Source organism: Drosophila persimilis, unplaced genomic scaffold, assembly GCF_003286085.1.
Source record: "Drosophila persimilis strain 14011-0111.01,24,50 unplaced genomic scaffold, DperRS2 tig00000000-arrow-pilon, whole genome shotgun sequence".
In the NCBI taxonomy this organism is placed as follows: domain Eukaryota; kingdom Metazoa; phylum Arthropoda; class Insecta; order Diptera; family Drosophilidae; genus Drosophila; species Drosophila persimilis.
Window position 1 is genome coordinate 28,248,309 of NW_020825288.1, and position 19,654 is coordinate 28,267,962.

The 19,654-nt window shown below is 37.8% G+C and overlaps 2 protein-coding genes across 12 annotated transcripts in view; one reads left to right on the forward strand and one right to left on the reverse strand.

Moving 5' to 3' along the window:
* LOC6594708 (diacylglycerol kinase eta) overlaps positions 1-3,625 on the forward strand; it is a 46,825-nt gene extending 43,200 nt beyond the window's left edge. For both annotated transcript variants that reach the window (XM_026994969.1, XM_026994970.1), the window contains 3 exons: positions 1,764-1,968; positions 2,032-3,227; positions 3,295-3,625. In XM_026994969.1, the coding sequence (XP_026850770.1) occupies positions 1,764-1,968; positions 2,032-3,227; positions 3,295-3,603 (1,710 nt within the window). In that variant the 3' untranslated portion in view covers positions 3,604-3,625. The remainder of the gene's footprint in view (positions 1-1,763; positions 1,969-2,031; positions 3,228-3,294) is intronic.
* A 3,789-nt stretch (positions 3,626-7,414) lies between these two features.
* The window catches only part of LOC6594710 (serine/arginine repetitive matrix protein 1), a 29,108-nt gene continuing 16,868 nt past the window's right edge, over positions 7,415-19,654 (reverse strand). For 4 of the 10 annotated variants that reach the window (XM_026995119.1, XM_026995117.1, XM_026995118.1 and 1 more), the window contains 11 exons: positions 18,418-18,733; positions 16,121-16,181; positions 15,582-15,846; positions 15,402-15,520; positions 15,154-15,335; positions 14,924-15,097; positions 13,331-13,480; positions 11,541-12,215; positions 9,533-9,757; positions 9,363-9,476; positions 7,415-8,865 (listed from right to left, as the gene is read on the reverse strand). In XM_026995119.1, coding sequence (XP_026850920.1) covers positions 8,603-8,865; positions 9,363-9,476; positions 9,533-9,757; positions 11,541-12,215; positions 13,331-13,480; positions 14,924-15,097; positions 15,154-15,335; positions 15,402-15,520; positions 15,582-15,846; positions 16,121-16,181; positions 18,418-18,733 — 2,544 coding nt within the window. In that variant the 3' untranslated portion in view covers positions 7,415-8,602. Of the gene's footprint in view, positions 9,477-9,532; positions 9,758-11,540; positions 12,216-13,330; positions 13,481-14,923; positions 15,098-15,153; positions 15,336-15,401; positions 15,521-15,581; positions 15,847-16,120; positions 16,182-18,417; positions 18,734-19,654 lie in introns of all 10 variants that reach the window. The other 6 variants (XM_026995122.1, XM_026995121.1, XM_026995123.1 and 3 more) reach the window with 5 other exon arrangements.

Below are 19,654 nucleotides of genomic sequence, written 5' to 3' on the forward strand. Positions count from 1 at the left end.
CCACATATTTGACTTACATTGGCACTGCATCGTCGGCAAAGCGCGGCAAAGCAAAACAAGTTTTGAAGTATGTGAATCGATGGTTGTGTCAGGCGAGAGCAATTGGTGTCAAGTGCAGAGTGCAGTTCTCATACAGCCACACACTAAAACAACAACAACAACAGCGACTGTAGGTAATTGTACTTATAAGTAAACGCCACCACCCCACCAGCCACAAGAGAGATTTCTGTGATTATATCTGCTGGACCTCAAATTCAATGATCCATCATCACAACAGGTTTTTAGTTTGGATTTCACACGAGTTTTGTTTTGGTTTTGATGTTTTTTTTTACCAATTTTGTGCGACTGAAAGGAAGATTTTATGAAGACTTTACGCATTCATATGCGTAGTTAAAAAGAACTATAAAAAGGAGATGCCAAGAAGATCTACTCGTTAGAAAAACTCATGCTATATTCCATGGTCATAACTCAGACGAAATAACTGATTTCGTTTCCATTTTAATCGCACAAAATGAATATTTAAACACCTTTTAGTATGATTTGCCACATTACTTCTGATTTAGCCACCGTTACCACGTTTAAGTTCCTCGTAAAATTATGAACCACAACCAAATCAGAACCGAAAAAAACATCCATGTATATGTTATACAAAAAAGCACAAAAAAACAATTGGTACGTATTTCAAAATTATGTCAAAACTATATAAACTTATGATTTGAATATACTTAACCTTCGAACCACACACACAGTCCACATAATGTACTATATGCATAAACACGAACAATTTTAAAAGCTACATCATACTAAATGCATTTTCTTAGAAGAAAAACCAAAAGGTTGCCACGAAACGGGGCTATGGATTATTCAGAGTTCGGTTCTTTGTGGTCGCCGAACCAGATATTCGCCTGGCCACTCTGGCGCTTATCAGGCCGCTCATACCTCTGGTAAGCCGGTCCCACATCCGGGGAAAGGGATCTTCAAAATTTGATCCCCAATCGTTTCTGCGTTCCTTCGTTCGTTCGATGTTTAAATCCCCCAGCAATTGCCGCAAACATACCGATCTATAAAACCAATTGAATGACAAAAAACTTCGGTTTGACCGAGTTGTTGAAACCCTTTACAAAAATGCTTTAAAATGTACAAATTGTCCGTGTATCAAAGCTTAACTAACTTTCTGTGATTGTATTTTTTGTAAAGGGTAATCGAAACATGTGAAAATCCTCTGTACAAAGCGTCTGTTCCAGTTCCAGTTCCGTTCCAGTTTCCTCAGCACCTGCGTCAGTTTCGCTTTTGAGTAGTGTTGCAAAGTAACCAATAAGTAAAAAAAACTCTGTTAACCAACACTCAAACTAAGAAACAAACAAATCGACAAAACATGTAGCTTCTGCTTACCCGCTATCTATCCAACCTACAGCTATGATTTTGTTTGACTTTATGATTTATTTCTTTCTTTCAAGTAGTGCGCTATGTCCTGTTAAACGCTCTGTCCTCTGTCTCTGTTACTCACTCTCTGTCGCTCTCCTCTCTCTCTCTCAAAAAGTACTTACCAACAACCCTGCGAACAGTAATTGCAAGTCACACAACACTGGCACACTCACCCACCAATCACAATCACAACCACCACTCAGAGTTTACACACTCGATCACATCCACATGTTTCTTTGTATCGTAGTTAGTGCTGACTTTCCAGTTGCTCTTTGACACGTACTCGATACTTCGCTCTGCAGTGAGTCCCCCATGTAATCAATGCCTCTCTCTTGCAGCCGAACGAAGCTCTTCCCAATCTACAGACCCTCAAGGGCTCCAAATCGAGCCTGTTCATGGGCTCAACGCTATTCGGCTTCGATCACTTTGCAGCTGGTGATAAGGACGACAAAGCAGGCAAGGACAAAGAGAAGACTCCCACAGAGGAGACAACCCGAAAGTTGCCCATCATCAATCCATTGGTTCGACTACCCAATTGGCCAAGTAAGGATAGCCTGCCTATCTGTCCCGAAAGCATAGGTTCTTAATTTGTTTACTCTTCTTTAGATCTCGCTAATGGGGGTGGCTTCATCTCCAAATGTCTCCTGGCCAATGCCGATACTTTGTGTGCCGCAGTCAGCCCATTGATGGATCCGGATGAGACGCTCCTGGCCGGCTACCATGAGAAGTGCGTAATGAACAACTACTTTGGAATTGGTATCGATGCCAAGATCTCACTGGATTTCCACAACAAGCGCGAGGAGCATCCAGAGAAGTGCCGTTCCCGTGCTCGTAATTACATGTGGTACGGGGTCCTTGGCTCCAAGCAGCTGCTCCAGAAGACCTGCAAGAATCTCGAGCAACGAGTGCAGCTGGAGTGCGATGGACAAAGGATTCCCCTGCCAGAGCTGCAGGGTATTGTTATATTGAACATTCCCAGCTTCATGGGCGGCACCAATTTCTGGGGCAACACCAAGAAGGACGACATCTTCCTGAGCCCCAGTTTTGATGATCGTGTGCTCGAGGTTGTCGCTGTTTTTGGGTCGGTGCAAATGGCCGCCTCTCGGCTGATCAATCTGCAGCACCATCGCATTGCCCAGTGCCAAAGTGTACAGATCAACATACTGGGCGACGAGGAGATACCCATTCAAGTGGACGGCGAGGCGTGGCTACAGCCACCCGGCATGATCCGCATCCTGCACAAGAATCGGGTACAAATGCTCTGTCGCAATCGGAGTCTGGAGCTCTCCCTCAAGAGCTGGCAGGAAAAGCAGCGTCAGCACAGCATTTCAATACAGAGGGATGCCTCCTCCACTGCTTCAGAGCACGCAGTCTCCACGGATGAGGTGATCTCCGAGCGGGAGTGCTATGTCCTCCTAAATTTCATCGAGGCTGTTAGCTCTCTGGTCAAGTGGGTCAAGTTCTTGATCATCTCCCATCCCGCACTCCAACATGACCTCTACTGCGTGGCCTGTCGTGCCAGTGAGGCTTTGGAGAGTATTCATCCTCAGGGGAAACTCCTCGAAGGTCCGTCTCTTCGCACTAAATTGGTGGAGGTGATTGATTCCTCGCGTCAGCTGTACGACGATGCTTGTACCTTGCTCCGGGATCGTGGACATAGCCTGATCCTCAGAGAAGACCTGGAGACGAAGCTGAGTGCAGCTTTGGCCAACATGGAGATGGAGTTGAAGAAGTGCTCTGTGCAGAAATGCATTGATGGCAAACTACGGGCATACTTTAATGTTCTGGCGCCCAACGAAGAGGTGAATTTTGATAGAAATTCAGTCGATTATACCCACAATTGTAATCTTTCTTTTTTATGTCATCCAGCCCGATGGTCGTCGCAAGTCCAGACCCTTCTGGGTACGCCTACGCTCTGGATCCACCGCTGGACAGCAACAGTTCAAGGTACCCATCAACAACACCCGCGAGGCAGCCAACAACTGGAGTGTCAACGAGGTGGTCACCTGGCTGGAGACTATGCAACTATCCGAGTATGTGGATAGCTTCCTGAAGAACGATATTCGCGGCAAGGAGCTCCTCACTCTGGGTCGTCGTGATCTCAAGGATCTAGGGGTGGTCAAAGTGGGTCATGTCAAGCGCATTCTCCAGGCCATCAAGGATCTCAGTGAGAATTAAAAATTGCATTATGTATAACGAATGGTTCCTGTTGTTAAGAGAATTAAGGATACGAGTAGTGAAGGTCTACAACCGGCTAGTACAAAGAAAATCAGTCTTCGAAACGTGCTCTTAGAGTTGGAAGAGATATGAGATATGTATATGGATATATGTAGAAGAGAGTGTATAGAGAGTGTACAGGGAGAGAGTGGATGGGATTGCTATTTTTTTTACAGGGGACAACCAATGCATACAACAATCACTAATTTTTAGGCTAGCATAGCTAATGTCATGGGTATGCGGGAACCAGAGCGATAAACGAAAGAACACGACGATAACGATAAGAAAAACGATAAACGTAAACATAAACGATACAGTTTACCGATATTCTTATATATGTGTAGGCATAGCTGAGAAGTTTTGTAAACAAATTTCTGCTCTTAGAATTGTAAGATACCCCCGGAAGGAAAACAAAAACTGAAGTAATTTTGATGTTTTATGTGTACTTATGTCAAATTCAAGGATTACTCAAAAGTAATTGACAGTTTAACGAATTTAAACGTAGTGGCACATGCAAGTATTCAACAACAACCAAACAGTTAGCTTTTAAGAGTTTAGCAATTCAGCCCCAAAAACCTAAGCCTAATCAAAATAGATGAACCCGCAGTTAATCCTAACACTTACCTTTTGAACAAAATCCCAAATAAACCGTATCAAAAAAATCCCCAGATAATCATCTAACCTTATGCCTAAAACACAAATATGATTCTAAATTTAAAAGCAATTTAAATTTTACAAATGCAAAATCCAATGATATGCATTTCTAAAGAAACCCCCAAAACAAAACAAAAACCAAAAACCAATCTCAACGTTATATTAAATATACTTGTACTTATATATAGTTATTGGAAACTAAATTTAAATGTTTACCCCCTACTGATGCTAACCTTATGGGCATATACGAGAAGCATTACTCTCGTAGAAGCTGCAACAAAGAAAAGTCTGTTAAAAGTGTCATTTTTTGTGGTAACCGAAAGCAACTCTAACTTTTTTTATTTAAATGAATTTAGTTGTTAAGTCCAGCAACGTTTTTTCAAGCATAAGTTTAGGTAAGAACCCTCCCCTGGGCGGGGTCACCTTCCCTGGTGCCGGATGCCAGGGAAAACCCCCCTTAAGAACAAATTCATTTTTGGTACTATATACAATGATATGGTATAGAAATTTAGCTAGCATTGGGAACACGGAATTGGGTGTTCGAAAAAACCTTTTTGGTATATCTTTTAATTGTTTAATTTTAAGTGAAACTAAAGAAACCAACACAACTTTTATCAAACAAAATGAAACGTTTAATTGTTAAGAACAAAATTGTGCTAAATATTTTGATAAGTCAGCCTCTTTTCGATTTGAACCATTACGTTAAACAATTTCTCTTCCCAAAATATACTACATATACATATATAGCTGCATAACGAGTAGGTTTTAGGTAGTCCACAGATCTACATGACCCCCCTGTTGGTGCTCTTCAAATGCTTGCTCAAATGCCTCCCATTGAGCGAGTTTTTGAAGTGGCACAGCCCCAACATCCTTCCGCAAAGATAGTGTATATATAACAAATCACTTGAGCGACGTCTATAATATTATATTTTTTGATATATAAGTATAAATGAGCCCAGACCAACTCGATTGATTTGTTGTAGTCCCAAAAAACAATCCTTGTACTATTTCTTCTGTCCCCAAAATGCACCACTAGCAATGATTTTTAAATATTCGGACACATATTTGTGAAACTATTTACGCTTAAAATTAATCTAAATAAATAATAAATCAATTTCAAACCCTAAATTAAGGCTAAAATCAGGAACTATAATAAAGCAAACCCTTGATATAATACGAAAACAAACTAAATCTAAAATTAAAAATAAACGAGTAAGAAACTAACGAAAAACACATTTAAAACATTTTTTCGACACATGTATTTTCGAGCAAACTTTAAGAAACTTAAAAACAAAATTAAATGCAATCATAATACAATTGAAAATAGTTATAATTTATATATTCTAAAGTATATACATATATCTGATCGGCTATTAGTATTTCCCGAATACAAAAACTTATAAGTTAGACCCATTATCAGACTCTAATCATTTCTCCTTAATTTTACTTTCAAAATACTGTGATAACAGCTTTCTATATTCCTGTAACAAACCAAAAAATTTAATATTAAAACATAAAAAACTTAATATAATTATAATAATTCATAAAGTGCAATAATAACTGAACCCAAAGTCTTATAGTTCGTCTACAATCAGTAAAATTAGGTAATGCCTATGAAAACCATTTACCAGCAATAAGTGTCTAACAAAGTGTCTAAATAATTAATGGAAATTCAAATTTAAAAAACCCGAAAACCCAAAAAAAACCTTTCAGCTAATATATAAAGCTGTCTGTCTGCAAAATTACTTACAGTCCCAGATAAAACCAGAAAAACACCGATGATATTGTAAAGTTAAAAGCAAAGCCATATAGCAGATAAATACGAATAACTACTACCCACAATAATACAGCAATTATAATAGAGAACATTTTCTTGAAGAAAACTTAATACCAGCAATAATAAAAACAAAACACAACAAAAATTTAGTTTTTTTATTCTAGAGTGTGAGCAGCCTTGGGGATAAGTATGAATACAAATTCAAATTCCTTGATATATGTAGTTCTCTACAACTGTTACTAAAGGCCTCTCGTCCTATCTGATAAAGGCGATGGAACTGGAACTATCAATCGTCCGTTAGATTATTTTTTCCCCACTTAAAAAAGCATTTTGTAAAACGTTTATATGGATTTTTCATTTATTTGATTCATACAATTTTTATAATCAGTTTTACCATCACTTCATTTCTTTTGGTTTGGTTTTTGCTTTTCTTTTATTATATATGTTTTCTATTATATGATTCTGTTACTTCTTCGTCCAAGTACATATATAATTATATTATATCGTGTTATTTAGCATTTCTATCAAGGCTATTTGGTGTGCCTTTCTTTTATGACAATTTCAGAAAAAATCATCAATCGGTTTTGCATTTTTTATTAATTTTATATAATGGGTCTTTTGTTTTGTTTTTTATTTAAAATTTGAGGCGCATTGAGGCGTGAAAGTCAAATGTAGTTCTCATTTTGGAATGTCTCAAACGGAAATAGACTTATTTGTGACCCTCATATAAGTAGTTCTAAAAATGTATATTGGTTTTTGAAGAAGCCTTTTTTGTGGTGCGCCTTTGGTATCGATTTTGTAGTGGGTATACTTTGTTGAAGTTTTAGTTTTTTATTATTTCTCATTTCATTTCCTTGGTAAACAAGCTAGAATGCATATCAAGTTTGTTCTTAAGTAGATTCATATTAAAGTTGCCTAAAATTTGTTAAATACGATAGTTTAAAACTAAATGAGTGTCAAGTGTTCTACTTGTTTTTTATATCCAACTGTAACTGGAAGTATAATTCAGTTTTTGTGTGTGCATGTTCCTGTCTTTTTGTTTGGGTTCTTTTGGATTTATCGAAGATTGCCAGAGAGTGTCATAAGTTTTCTTAATCTTTTGTCTCTAACTAATGCATTTTGGAGTTATTCAAATCGAATGAGAATTAATAAACAAATACATTTCTGCTCTGAGATGTGGGGACAATTGTAATATCTTGTAACTATTCATAGGGTTTCTGTAATCAACTCATCATTTTCAACTAACAAACAGGTCCATTCATGAAAAACATATACAAATATTCAACTGTTTAATAAATACCATTGAACTGTCTTTCTCAACCATCTCCTACTTCTTTTTTTTTTGTGATTTTGGTTTTTATTACTATATTTTTTGTATTAAAAAATATATAGACAAGCAACAATTAAGCTCAATACTGAAGTTAATCACACAACTTATGGGTAATGAAATTTTAACTTCAGCGTACAGGGTATACCTTTCTGGTTTCCTTTTGGTTTTGGTTTTTCTTTTAGATGTATAACATTTAAGCATTTCCAGTTTCGCGAAGGAAAGTGATGTCTGGCAGATACACATGAGGAAACGAAATCTAACAAAATTCCCATACATCAATCATCAATCAGCATTTCTCAAAGCTATGGCCCTTTGGGAAGCATTTGTTTTCAATCAATTAGCGCTAAACTTTTAATCAAAATCTGAATATCTATCTTTCATATTTGTCGACTTTTCAGACATACATATAGTTATAGTTATATAAGAAATGTACGTATGTCTCAAACTAGTTTCACAGCTTTCCAAAGCATTGTCCCTCATCGCATCCTTCATTTCAGTTTTCATTGTGTTTGTGGTATTTTAGTATGTTTCCCGTGTGAGTGTTTTCTTCGTTTTTCTAACCATCATTTGCCATTTCTTTTTTCTTTACTGTTTTCTTTTAGCCAAAAATGTTTCTTAAATTATTGTTAGTATCATCTTTTATTTGTTTTGGTTTTGTAATTCATGTGCAAAATCTATTATCAACTTTTTATTTTGGTTTTTGACGGATCAGCGTAGATCACCTTTTATGCATTACCCAAATATACGGCTTGGTTTTTGCTCGATTAATGAAAGTTACAAAAATGTGAGATATATTTCGTATTCACTTTTTGGACGGGTCTTTGCGGTGATGTTTGTCCCATTTTATATATTTATTTTTATGATTGCATGATGATTTCGAAATATGGCAAAGTTCTCTTGGGGTTTTCAATGCAAAACAACTGTATGATGTTTTTTTTATTGTTTTTTGTGGGGAAAGGCAGTGAAAGTCTTTTGTAGAAAATAATTTTAGTAGGTGTTCATGCAGATTCATGATATTGCTATGAAATCAAAATGTTCAAGCATAGTCAAAGTGGGGATTTCGCATAGCTTTTGGGTATTAGAGAGAGTATTTTTCATATATGTTTAGGTATTGCATAATGTCATTTTTGTTTGTAGGCTGTAATACGTATTATAATTGCTTGCACTTTCATGCTTTTCATGCGAGTGTCTGCCGTCGCCTAGACACTCTCCTCCTTGCTGGCGCTGGTGCCCCAGAATCGATCGAAACGGTCGCGTGCCTTCTCCAGGACCTCGGCCGCTGTGGTGCGAGCCGTCGATCCAGTGCCCGTTGACGAGGACGATGACAGGACCTGATCCTGCGTCTGATCCACCGGCTGCTGCGGCTGCTGCTGGCGCACAGCTCCACCTGGGGCCGCATGGGGCGTCAGGGTCTTGCCATAGACAGCACCTCCACTGGTCGTGGGACTGGACGACTTCCAGGCTATGAGGATGGCAGTGGTTTGAGAGGTTTGGATAGGGGGGGAGATAGTTTTGGAAATAGTGTTTATGTTACGCAAGGATCTACGTTTATTTTTCGATACGCTATGTGATTGGCTTGCACTTTTTAATGTTTTTTAGGGGTTTACAGAAAGGCGGAACTTTGCATTATATTTACGCTTATTGAGAGATTTGGCTTGACTTTTGCTGGTGTTTTTATTTTTTTGTTTTGTTTTGGGTTTTGAAGAAGTTGAACGTTTGGCTAACGATGATTTCGATTTTGGTATTTTGATGATGGTTTTGTGAGTAGCGATACATACATATACATATACAGATACATATATAAATACGAGTTAATATATAAATATTTGTAAAAGCGATTCGACTTGGTTTGGTTTTTATGGTATTTTTTGTTGGTTGACTTCGTTTTTTTTTTTAGTTTTGCTGATACTTTTGGTATGGAAGTTTTGCGTTTTTATTGAAGCGTGCTTAATGGCTTACCGTCCATTTTAGCCTGTTCGGTTAGTTGTGGCGGTGCCGATTGTGGTGGCGGCGGTGGTTTCTCCACCGGTGTCGATGCTTTTATCTCGCTCTGAGGTCGGCTATAGTTCTCCCCTGAAAGTGAACCGATTTCAAAAGATATTCCACACGTAAAGACACGTATACTCTACCATCTTTGACATTCTGGGTAACCGTAAAGGTCTTGCCCGTATCCAGGGGCACGGTCCAGTTCACTGGATCGGGCGAACGCATTATAATCTGCTCCGGGGACTTCACCCGAGTGGGTTCTGGCGGTGACTTCACCAGAGGTTCCTCGGGAACCTCGGGGACCACTGGCGGCTGTGGGCTGCAGCTGGAAATGGAAATGGCAGTCTCACGACCATCCTCGCCATCGTCTGTTGGTTTTTGCAAAATATCCAAAGAGATATATCAATTTTGGCTTTGAATTCATTTTGTGGAACGATTGAACTATGAAAATAACTTGATTATAGGCGCATTTTTTTATGTTTGAGTTATATCTTTATATCGTATATGCTGTCGCAGCTGTAGAACTTCATAAATATCTTCTTTTTATTGTTAAGCAAACTTTGTGATTGAGTTTTTACTGGTTAGTAGTTGTAACAAAAAATCGAAAATGATATATCATAGATCAAACGAAAAATGTTAAGGGAACTTAGGAGAACTTAAGTATATTAAGCCGGAAGCTTAAAAGGCAACAAAATTGTTAGTAGAAATTAATCAAAAAATAATAGAATTCTCTTGCTATTTTTTTTTCTTTTATTTTTTTTAAGATTTGTATAAAGCGCACAACATGAAAAACCGGCATGCCACAAATTCACAAACAGACACGCAACATTTAAAAGCGTGGAAGTTCTATAAAATGCAGGGAAATTAGGAGAGGAAATAAAGTTTTTTATGTTTTCTTATGGCTGTTGTTTGTTGGGTGAAGAATGTAGGAGGCAGAGACGACAGGCAACAACGACGATATCGACGACAGCTGGGAACGCCAGGGTAGTACCTCATATAAAAAATACCCCTTCATAATATTTCAAACAAACCTTTAAATGTACCATTTCTGTAACTCGTTTGTACTCAGAAATTCTCAGAAAGTCTGGAGAATCGTGTAGAATGTAAGATCTATTAACTTTGATTTAATTTTGTGATGAAAATGTGGTGTAGATCTACAGCTATATCCTGTATCTTTTTCTAGATCATTTCTAAGAAATTTTCTGCTAAAATATATCTCTTTTCTTCTAGTGCCTGTGTCTAGTATTGTGTTCAAGTGTTTCACTGTAGAATTATGGTATTCAAAATCAAAGTATGTATAAGGGATCTCTAGACAAGTATGTTCACTACTTTATAATTACAATATACATACACAAAAAAGAAAGAATAGTAGATTACGAGTACAAGGAGTAGTACACACAGAACAGAGATTTATAGCCATATAGAGAACACAATGAAAAACTACAAATGATGAGACGCATAGTACTATATAGGAAAACGATCTTAATTCAATATGTACATAGAAACACGGCTGGAATACACAACATTTACAAACATTGATGACAACAACAACTAACATTTAATAACAATGCATTTTGCTCTTTGGTTTTAACCACAATTGTTTGCAAGATAAGAATTTTGGGTAATTTAACTGCAATTTTCATTGCATTCAATTTGGATGGTGATTTTCGTGATGGGTGTATTCGAAAATTGTCTTTTTCGGGCCAGTGGAATAACGAGGTAACAATACATTTTTCAACACAATTCTAAACTACAAAATGTTAACTATATAATTTGTAATGCCAATCGATCTAAACACACACATGATTCCACATGGCTCGGGGCTTCGGAACATAAAACATTTATTGGGGGGGAGGGCTGTATCTAATTGTGGAGCCCATTCTGATGCCAATTCGGTAAATGATAAAATGGTGTACAAACAGTTTTGGCCAAGGTGTAAAATGCTCAATTATTAATAGCTTTTTGAGATAGTTTTTTCATTTTTTTGTTTTTTTTTTTTTAGTTTTACAAAAGTTGCAACACAAACATTTCGCGCATCAGATGTCATTTTACAGCATTTTCCGTATATAATTTATGTATTTTTTGTTTATTTTTTGGGATTTTTATTTGAAGAGATTTCAAGATTCAAGTTTTCGGTGAAACTTTACTCACTTTCAGCCAATTTTCTATCCTGACCTGGTACCGTGAGCCGTTTGATGTTGATGGTTGCAGGCCGGATGGGATTTTGAGACGAGGATGTTGCTGATTGAGCTGTTGACTGAACAACTGGTTGAGATGTGCCTTCTCTGACCGAGGCCGTGCCCGAGGCTGCTGTTGATGTTGCTGCTTGTGTTTTGTCTGATGGGGCAGCAGTCTTTTGTTGCTGCTGCTGCTGCTGTTGTTGTTGCTGTTGTAGTTGCTGTTGCTTTTGTTTGTTCTGCTGATTTTTGACACTATTCGTCTGACTACCGCTACCAGCACCAACAGTACTACCAAAACCAATGCAACTAATATTCGATCTATCTTTGTCTGTCTTACGCATTTGCTGTTGTTGCTGTTGCTGCTGCTGCTGTTTCTGCTGTGGCTGCTGCTGTTGTCCCGATGTTGCAGATGCCGCAGATGATTTCAGAATTTTGTTGGATCTGCCGGGTCCATGGGTTGTCTTGGCTTGTGATGTTTGCGATTGATTGGCATGAGGCTGATTAGCATTTAAAGTTGATTTTGTTGCAGATGCTGATCGGATTGCTGTTGCTGTTGCAGTTGCTGGCGGCGCAGAGGCTACTCTACCATTAGGCGGTGGCAGGGAACTACTTTTAATGCGGGATTGGAATGTTGTGGATAGGGTGGCTATAAAAACGTAAGCAAGTTTTCGGTTTTTTGTTTTGGATATTTTTCGTCGTTTTGCATATTTTTTTATTTTTATGATTTTTAAACCGAAAACAAAACGCACATGAAAAAAGTATATGGTTAAAAGTATTTTTTTATTAGAAAAGTTTTCTTTTTGGTTTATGACGAATCAAAAATGCAATCAAAGCAAAGACTAAAAAAATGTCCATAAAATCATAGCTTCAAATTAAAAAAAAAAATGAAATGAACACAAATTAAATTCTGTTAGTGAGTACACGTTTAAACTTAGTTTTTGGTTAACAATTTCTAGTTGTTAGTAGTACTTAAATGGGAACATCTATTGGAACGCTGGGGATTCATTGTTGGCTGAGAATATCTCATTAGTTAATACTTTTCCCCTATTTACGTACATATTATTAACAAATATTACACAATATCTAGGGCTGCTTTAAAAGCCAACAACGTCACACACTTAGGGTTAGTTTTTTTTTGGGCAAAAACGGAATACAAACGAAAAAACGAAAAAACAACTGGATTTGTTAGTTTTACTTTAAATTACTTACAATTAAGTTTAATTGTTTTATTGTTTTAGTTTTGTTAGTTAGTTTTGTTAGTAGTTTTGTTCACTTCAACATGCTAAAACTATAGATTGTTAGTATTATGTTACTCGAAAGAGCAATCAAACGCTTCATTACAAAGAGAACGACGAAACAGAACTCAAGGAGGGGGAACTAAACAAATATGAAACAATGAAAAACTGCATGACCAGAGACTAAACTAACAGAAATGTTCAAACAAAGTACTGGATAATGATTCTGTAATTATGTTAGTTATTAGTTTCGTTAGACACTTATCTAGATTGTCGATTGATTGATTAGAGGAGAGGTGTGTTCCAAAAAACTAACTAAAACTGAGAGTAGATCTTGCAAATCAAAATTAAATGAATGCAAAAACCAACGAAACAAAAATCGAATCAACACATGACATTATGCAAACTAGGTCTAAAGTAAGTTCCAAACTAAAAATAAAGGCAATGAAGGCCTCGTTACGTCGCTGGGGGAATGTGGGAATGTGGGAATGTTTCGGTAGTGCTGCTCTATTTTTGGACTACTTACATGGGCGTGTCTTACGCTCGCTTCCGGCCGCTGTCGTGGCTGAAGTCGGTGTCTTTTTGCGGCTCGCCGGAGGGGCCTGTGAGGCCGACCGTATCTGTCGCTTCGGGGATTCATTCTCAGCAACGCCCGGACCCACCGATTGGGAGCGTGCTGCAGACACATCCCCAACATGGACACACCGAACAAATGAGGATGGTTTCGTTTTCGATTTTTGGTTGTTTTTTTGTTTTGTTTTGTTTTGCATTTCATTTCGTTTGGTTTTTATATTTTTTGAACGATTTTTGTTGTATGGTTGGTGGTGGTGGCGGTTTGATTGATGATAAAAGTACGGTTTGGTATGTTTTAATTTCAAAAATTCGCATTTTGGCAGAGATGTTCTTATACTTTATGATTTTAGTTCTCTCTACTGGTGAAGTTTTTGTGGGGGTGTGAATTATTGTATAGGAGAATGTGTTCTTTTTTTTACAAGGTACTACAAATAAATACTCATTTAAACCCTCAATTCTGGCAGATTTATGGTCGTAAAGTGAGTTTTGAGTGTAGTAGATCGCTCGGGTGGTAAAATAGTCGGATGTCTAGCGCCTAACAAAGATTTAAAACGATTTCTGACGACCTGTATATCCTGGTGCATACCGCAATCGTAGCCTGAATTCTTATTAAAATTATGGATTAACTTTAGCAAATATACAGCCCCGACTTCAAAGCCCCAGTCCCAGTCACAGTATAAGCTACTTAATCGACAGCAGTTTCCATTTTAAAAATAATTACTTGACTCTCCTAAATATCTATGTACCAATCAATTCCTGTTTACAGTCTCTGTGTAATCGAAAAAAAACGCCAGATCTATTCCTGCTCTCAGTCACTTTACAGCACACTTCAAATATCACTTTAATCACATATTGTATTTACAACCAATTGTCAACCTATCATCAGGCATCTGCTAATCAAAAAACAATGAAGCAATATATACACCGATACAGCGATATGAACATGATGGCCACACATCAATGGAAGTAGCCTTAACTTAAAAATACAAAAAAAGGACAGAAGCTCCATTACTTACAACCCATGAATGTAAGTATCTGCAAAATGTTCTCTACAGACATGTTTCTCGAATGTATTACATGATTAAAAACTCGTTTTTCAAAGTAAATAGAAATATAAATACTTTAAACAAGGAAACTACATAAAAGTCTGGTGCAGAAAATCTCATAGCCCAACAAGAAGTCTTCGGTGCACACTCGAAAAGGATGAGAAACGAATTCGAATCCTTAGCAAGGAGTGGGATGGAAAATATATATGCAAATCAAATGATGGAAGCATTTGAGCAAACTATGGCAAAAACGGAAATCATAGGATAACAGGGCGTATACTTATTGTTTGGAGCGTGTGTACAATTGTTTGTTCTGTGACAGCTTCTGTGTTGCACTTATGGGATTGTGCATTTTTTGTGTACTTGTGTCATTTTTTTGCTTAGAAAGTAGATATTTCTATTTTGGCTATGATTAACTTTTCGGTATAGGATGTGTATATTTGTCTTCTTCTGAAGTCGAGAGAATAAATAGAAGAGGCAAAAAAAGGATGGCTACTCACATTTGAGAACCTTCTTGGGACTGCCCTTTTGGGGGCTGCCTTTCTGGGGCGATCCATGCCTGGAAAGGGCTGTCTTCTTGGGGCTACCCCTCTGCGATTCCGACTCCCTCTTGGTTATGGCTGGCATCAGTTTCTCGCGGGTGGGCGAAGGCAGCAGGGCTCCCTCTTCCACATCTGAAAAGGTGCTACCATTAGTGGTTGGAAGAGCAAAAGCTAGGGGCTGGACCAACCCGGACCCGTGGTGCGTTCTAAATGGTGGCGTATATTGCTAAAGCGTGCTGGCAGTGCTGAAATCTCATCTTTATTATCAACCAAATAGGCTTGACCAGGAACTCGGGGTTTGAGTGGAGTCTTTGGCAATGGCGCTGATTTCTTATTATTTTCCTGATCCTTCTCCTCCTTTGTAATGGGTCTTTGATCGAGGATTTAAAACGGATATTATGAGGTGTATATATAAGGTTCAATTATCAGGTATTACCTATGCACAGTCGAAGCCAAAGATAATGCTGAAAGTGAGCTGCGCCTTGAAACCTGATCCCACAGATCCTTCTGCTTCTTGTACAATTCCGGATCAATCTCCCTGCCCCAGCCACGGCTCTACCAAAGGAAAACAAGTTTGATTTAAGCAAAAGACATACATGAGATGTCATTGTCATACCTTATATTCCCCTGCCTTTTTGCGTAGTTCAACCATGTCCTTGAACCACAAATCCAAATTCGGTTTAGAGTGCGGCGGATCGGTGCCATTCATGACCGCCACTTGGCCGGAATCGGCTCCATGTCCATGCTTATTGTCCACCACATCCTTGAAAGCGGCATCGGTGAAGCCAAAGTTCTCCTTTTTCGTGATGAAGTGATTTATACGCTCGTTATCGTATGCCTGCGAGAATGGACGCGCCTTGTGCTCCACGATGGTCACTTGTCTGCAAAAACACAGCCCAGGGATCATTAGCTTAAGGGAAACACAAGACAATCTTTAAGAAAAGGGGGACGACTGTGCATCTCGATGGCGGTGGCTGCTGACATGCAACACTTTGCAACATGCATGTGGATGAGTGGGAGATTGAGATGTGATGCTGCTGATTTCGGGTAATCGGGTCTACATGAAGAGGACATCGTCGAATGAGAATGGCAGAAGCTCTGACTGTCGGTTGGGTTTATCTAAAGTGAAGTGAAGTTAAGCAAACGTGTACATACTTCTCGTGCGTTTTTCTATCATCCGTATCGCTAACCAACGGCTCCAACTCATGTAGAGTAGCTGAAAGCACACAGATATGAAATTTAATGCTGCTATCCATACACGATCGAAAGCTTTATACAGATTCATCCTGCATGTACATTAAGATAATCGAAAATATATATATAGTATATTCATAGGAGAACTAAAGGTGGAAATAAAGGAGCTTCAGTAAACATTAGTTTTTCTTTTTCTTTTTTTTTTGCAAAGTGTCTAAGTTGTTGGAACTCAAGGGAACAAAGTATTAAGGTGATCTCTTATTAATTGTACAGCAAATAAATGAGCCGGAAGCAGCGCCTTGGTGGGTGGGTTAGTGGTTTAGTGGTTCAGTGGTTTCAGTGGTGGGTGGCTTTTACTTTTCGGGTGTTTCTTTGGCAAATGCAAAAAGAAAAAACTTTAAATCAGAATCAAATTTGTGTGTGTGTTTTGTGTGTGTGTGGGTGTTGGCATTGAAACAAAAAAGTAAATTATATGTCGAAAATGACTTGGTTGAAGCGTGTTTGGCATGGGTTATCCTTCAATTTTGGGTTTGCTTTTTTTGTTTTTAGAATATAGAACGAAATTCAAACCAATTTGTTTGTATATTTAATGTATAAATTCGAGTTGAATGCACCTTATTAGTAATATTTTTTTAGTATCTGTAAGCACTACAGCCAATGGGTTTTGTACACTATTTGAAGCTCGTTTCGCTGTAAGCTCAAGGCGTCGCAAGACCAAAGCAGTTTTTGCATTTTGAAGCCACTAATTTTTGTTTTCACTGCGATGCAGATGCACTTAACAATTTAGCAGATATATATGTAGAGTAGAGGAGGGATAAGGTGGTATTTCTATTTCCGTTTCCGTTTGCCTTACCTATGCGCTTACACTGTAAATTTTGTTCGGTTTTGTTTCGGTTTCGGTTTTTGGAGAATGTTCATGTTAAAGCCCCCTGCCAATATCCCTGACTAAATGAATATATGATATATAGTACGAGGATGTCATGACTGACTGATGGATAGTTTGTTCTTGTGGTATGTGGTATGCTATGAGTCTCTAAAAATTCCGTTTCACACATGCAATGAAACTAAGGCCAACAACTCCTATTCCTCGAAACTGAACTGAAAATACTTATAAAAGGTATGTATCACACAACCTCTGCGGCCGCAACATGCTCCGACTACACTTTTGCTAGTTCATCAATCGATCCATTCATCACGATTAAATTGCATTGATATCCATCCACTCACAATCCATAATTCCTTCTAGTTGAAGCACGTACTCGCATTCGTATTCGAGTTCATTTGGGGACTCATTCAAGGCAATTTATCGCTTAGCATGAATACAAATTTATGTGTGTGTTTTTTTTATGGTTTCGTTAGCACTAATATAAATGAAATTTCGTTCAACACTTACGTCAGCTTTTGGCTAAAAAGATATTCTTGAATGTGTTTTTAACTTTTGTTTTCTTCTTTTCTTTTTTTTGTTCTTTTGTAAAGGAATTTAGCATAATTTCGTTCTATATGAAATAGATTTGAAAGACAGTAAAAGTATTTTGCTAACTGCTTGAAACGAAAAAGTAATCATTAGTCCATAAAAGCGATCAACGAAATATTGGCTTGTATATACAGAAATCATACGAAAAATAATATCAATAAGTTATACTAGGAATATTACGAGTATCTATCTTAAGGCTGAGAGCACTGTATACATATATAAAGAGCTATATATGTACATATATGATAAAGCATAAATTTACGACGACGTGTACATAAAAAACTTGATTTGATTCGCATTTTTTTTTCAATTAATTGTATATAGGTTTTTTTTTGTGGCAGTGCTGAGAGTTAGAGAAAAGTTTTAGCTACATTTACCAACACTATTCAACAAAGATTTCTATTACGTTTGTTTTTTTTTTTAGTTTTTTGTTTTTTGATCAATGCTGCTGCCACTGCACAAATTTTTCATTTAAAAATCATCTTGAAAAATAAACAAATTTACTCTTTCCACACACAAAAAGGTTAGTAACAAAAGTTAGTTTTTGTTTCGTGAATTAGTTGGTTACGTAAAGAAAATGATTAGAAATCAAATGGAAATTCATTTTAGTAGTACGCTCATTCTTGTTTTTGGATTGTTTTTAGTATTACATATAGAGTATTATTTGAAAGAAACTATACGCTAATAGGAAATGTATTCTTTATCAGTTTTTTTTTTTTGGTTTTTTTTTTTTGGTTTTTAGTATTTTAAATAAATGCTTAGCGACGACAATTTGTTGTCGCACCTTCTTTCTGATTTGTTGTACGTTTTTTATGCACCGTTGGCAGACCTGCACCCATCACCGACTGATGGGTGTGACTGTGGCCGTGGGTCTGGGTCTGGTTTAGACTCTGATTCTGGCTCTGAGTGTGACTGTGGCTCTGACTGGATCGCAGGGCGCCCAATGAGATACTCTTTCGAGGGTAATCGCCGGCCGCGGCCTTAGACGTCGCCTCGCCGCCGCCCTTAATCCGCCGAACATTCGGCCAAACGAATTGCAGGCGGTACTCTGTGCTCAGTTTTGAGATGGTCTTTCGAAATAGGCCATTTGACTCACCCGCCTGCGAAATAGAAGAGCAGAAATCACATAACGCAAAAGGGGTGACAAAATTAAGAGGGGAGGAGAGGAGAGAAGAGAAAGAGAAAAGAAAGAGCATTGCATTGTCGTATTGATTGTGAGCACAAGTTATATAAATACAATATTATAATTTACGTAAATATTATCATTATTATAGTGACGATGATCAGACCACACATGTAACAAAGAAAAGATGGAGACGAGACCGAGTTTTCAGGCATGGAATGGAGAAACGGAGAAGCGGGGAGAACGAGAACGAGAAAGAGAAAGAGAAGAAATACACACAATACAAGTATAAATTGTAAATTTTGAATATCTATCACTAATTGATGGTTTAGTATTCGGTTTAAAATTATTGATTAAATCTGAATATAGTAGCACACTTATACTAGATCCAAGATCTACATGCACTACACAAATCACAGACAGAACTCCTCCATAACGATACAAGTATTGAAAGTATATCAAGAGTACACCAATAGGAAGTGCCTGAATGGTTGCAACAAAGAAATCGATGCAAACAACTTATGCAAATGTTGAAGAGTTCTGCAGATTAAAATTGTACATTCAGGTCGAGTACAAGGCTGACTATCTGTCTGTCTGTCTGTCTGACAACTCAATGGCACATCCACACACTGCATAAAAGCATGTACATAAAAATGTTACCCATTGCCGCAAAAGGCGAGACGAGTTACGGAATGTTCCACAACATGTTCAGCACATGGAAAATGGCCAATAAAAGGGCCCAGAAAAGTTATAGACAGGAATGGCGAAGGCAGAACGGACATTCAGACTGATAGACAGGACAAGCGACAGGACTAATAGAAATTGTTGCGCCAGTCCCAGTCGCAAGTCCCGGTTCAATGGTCCGAAGCGCGTCCTATCTCTGATCGGAAATAAAAGA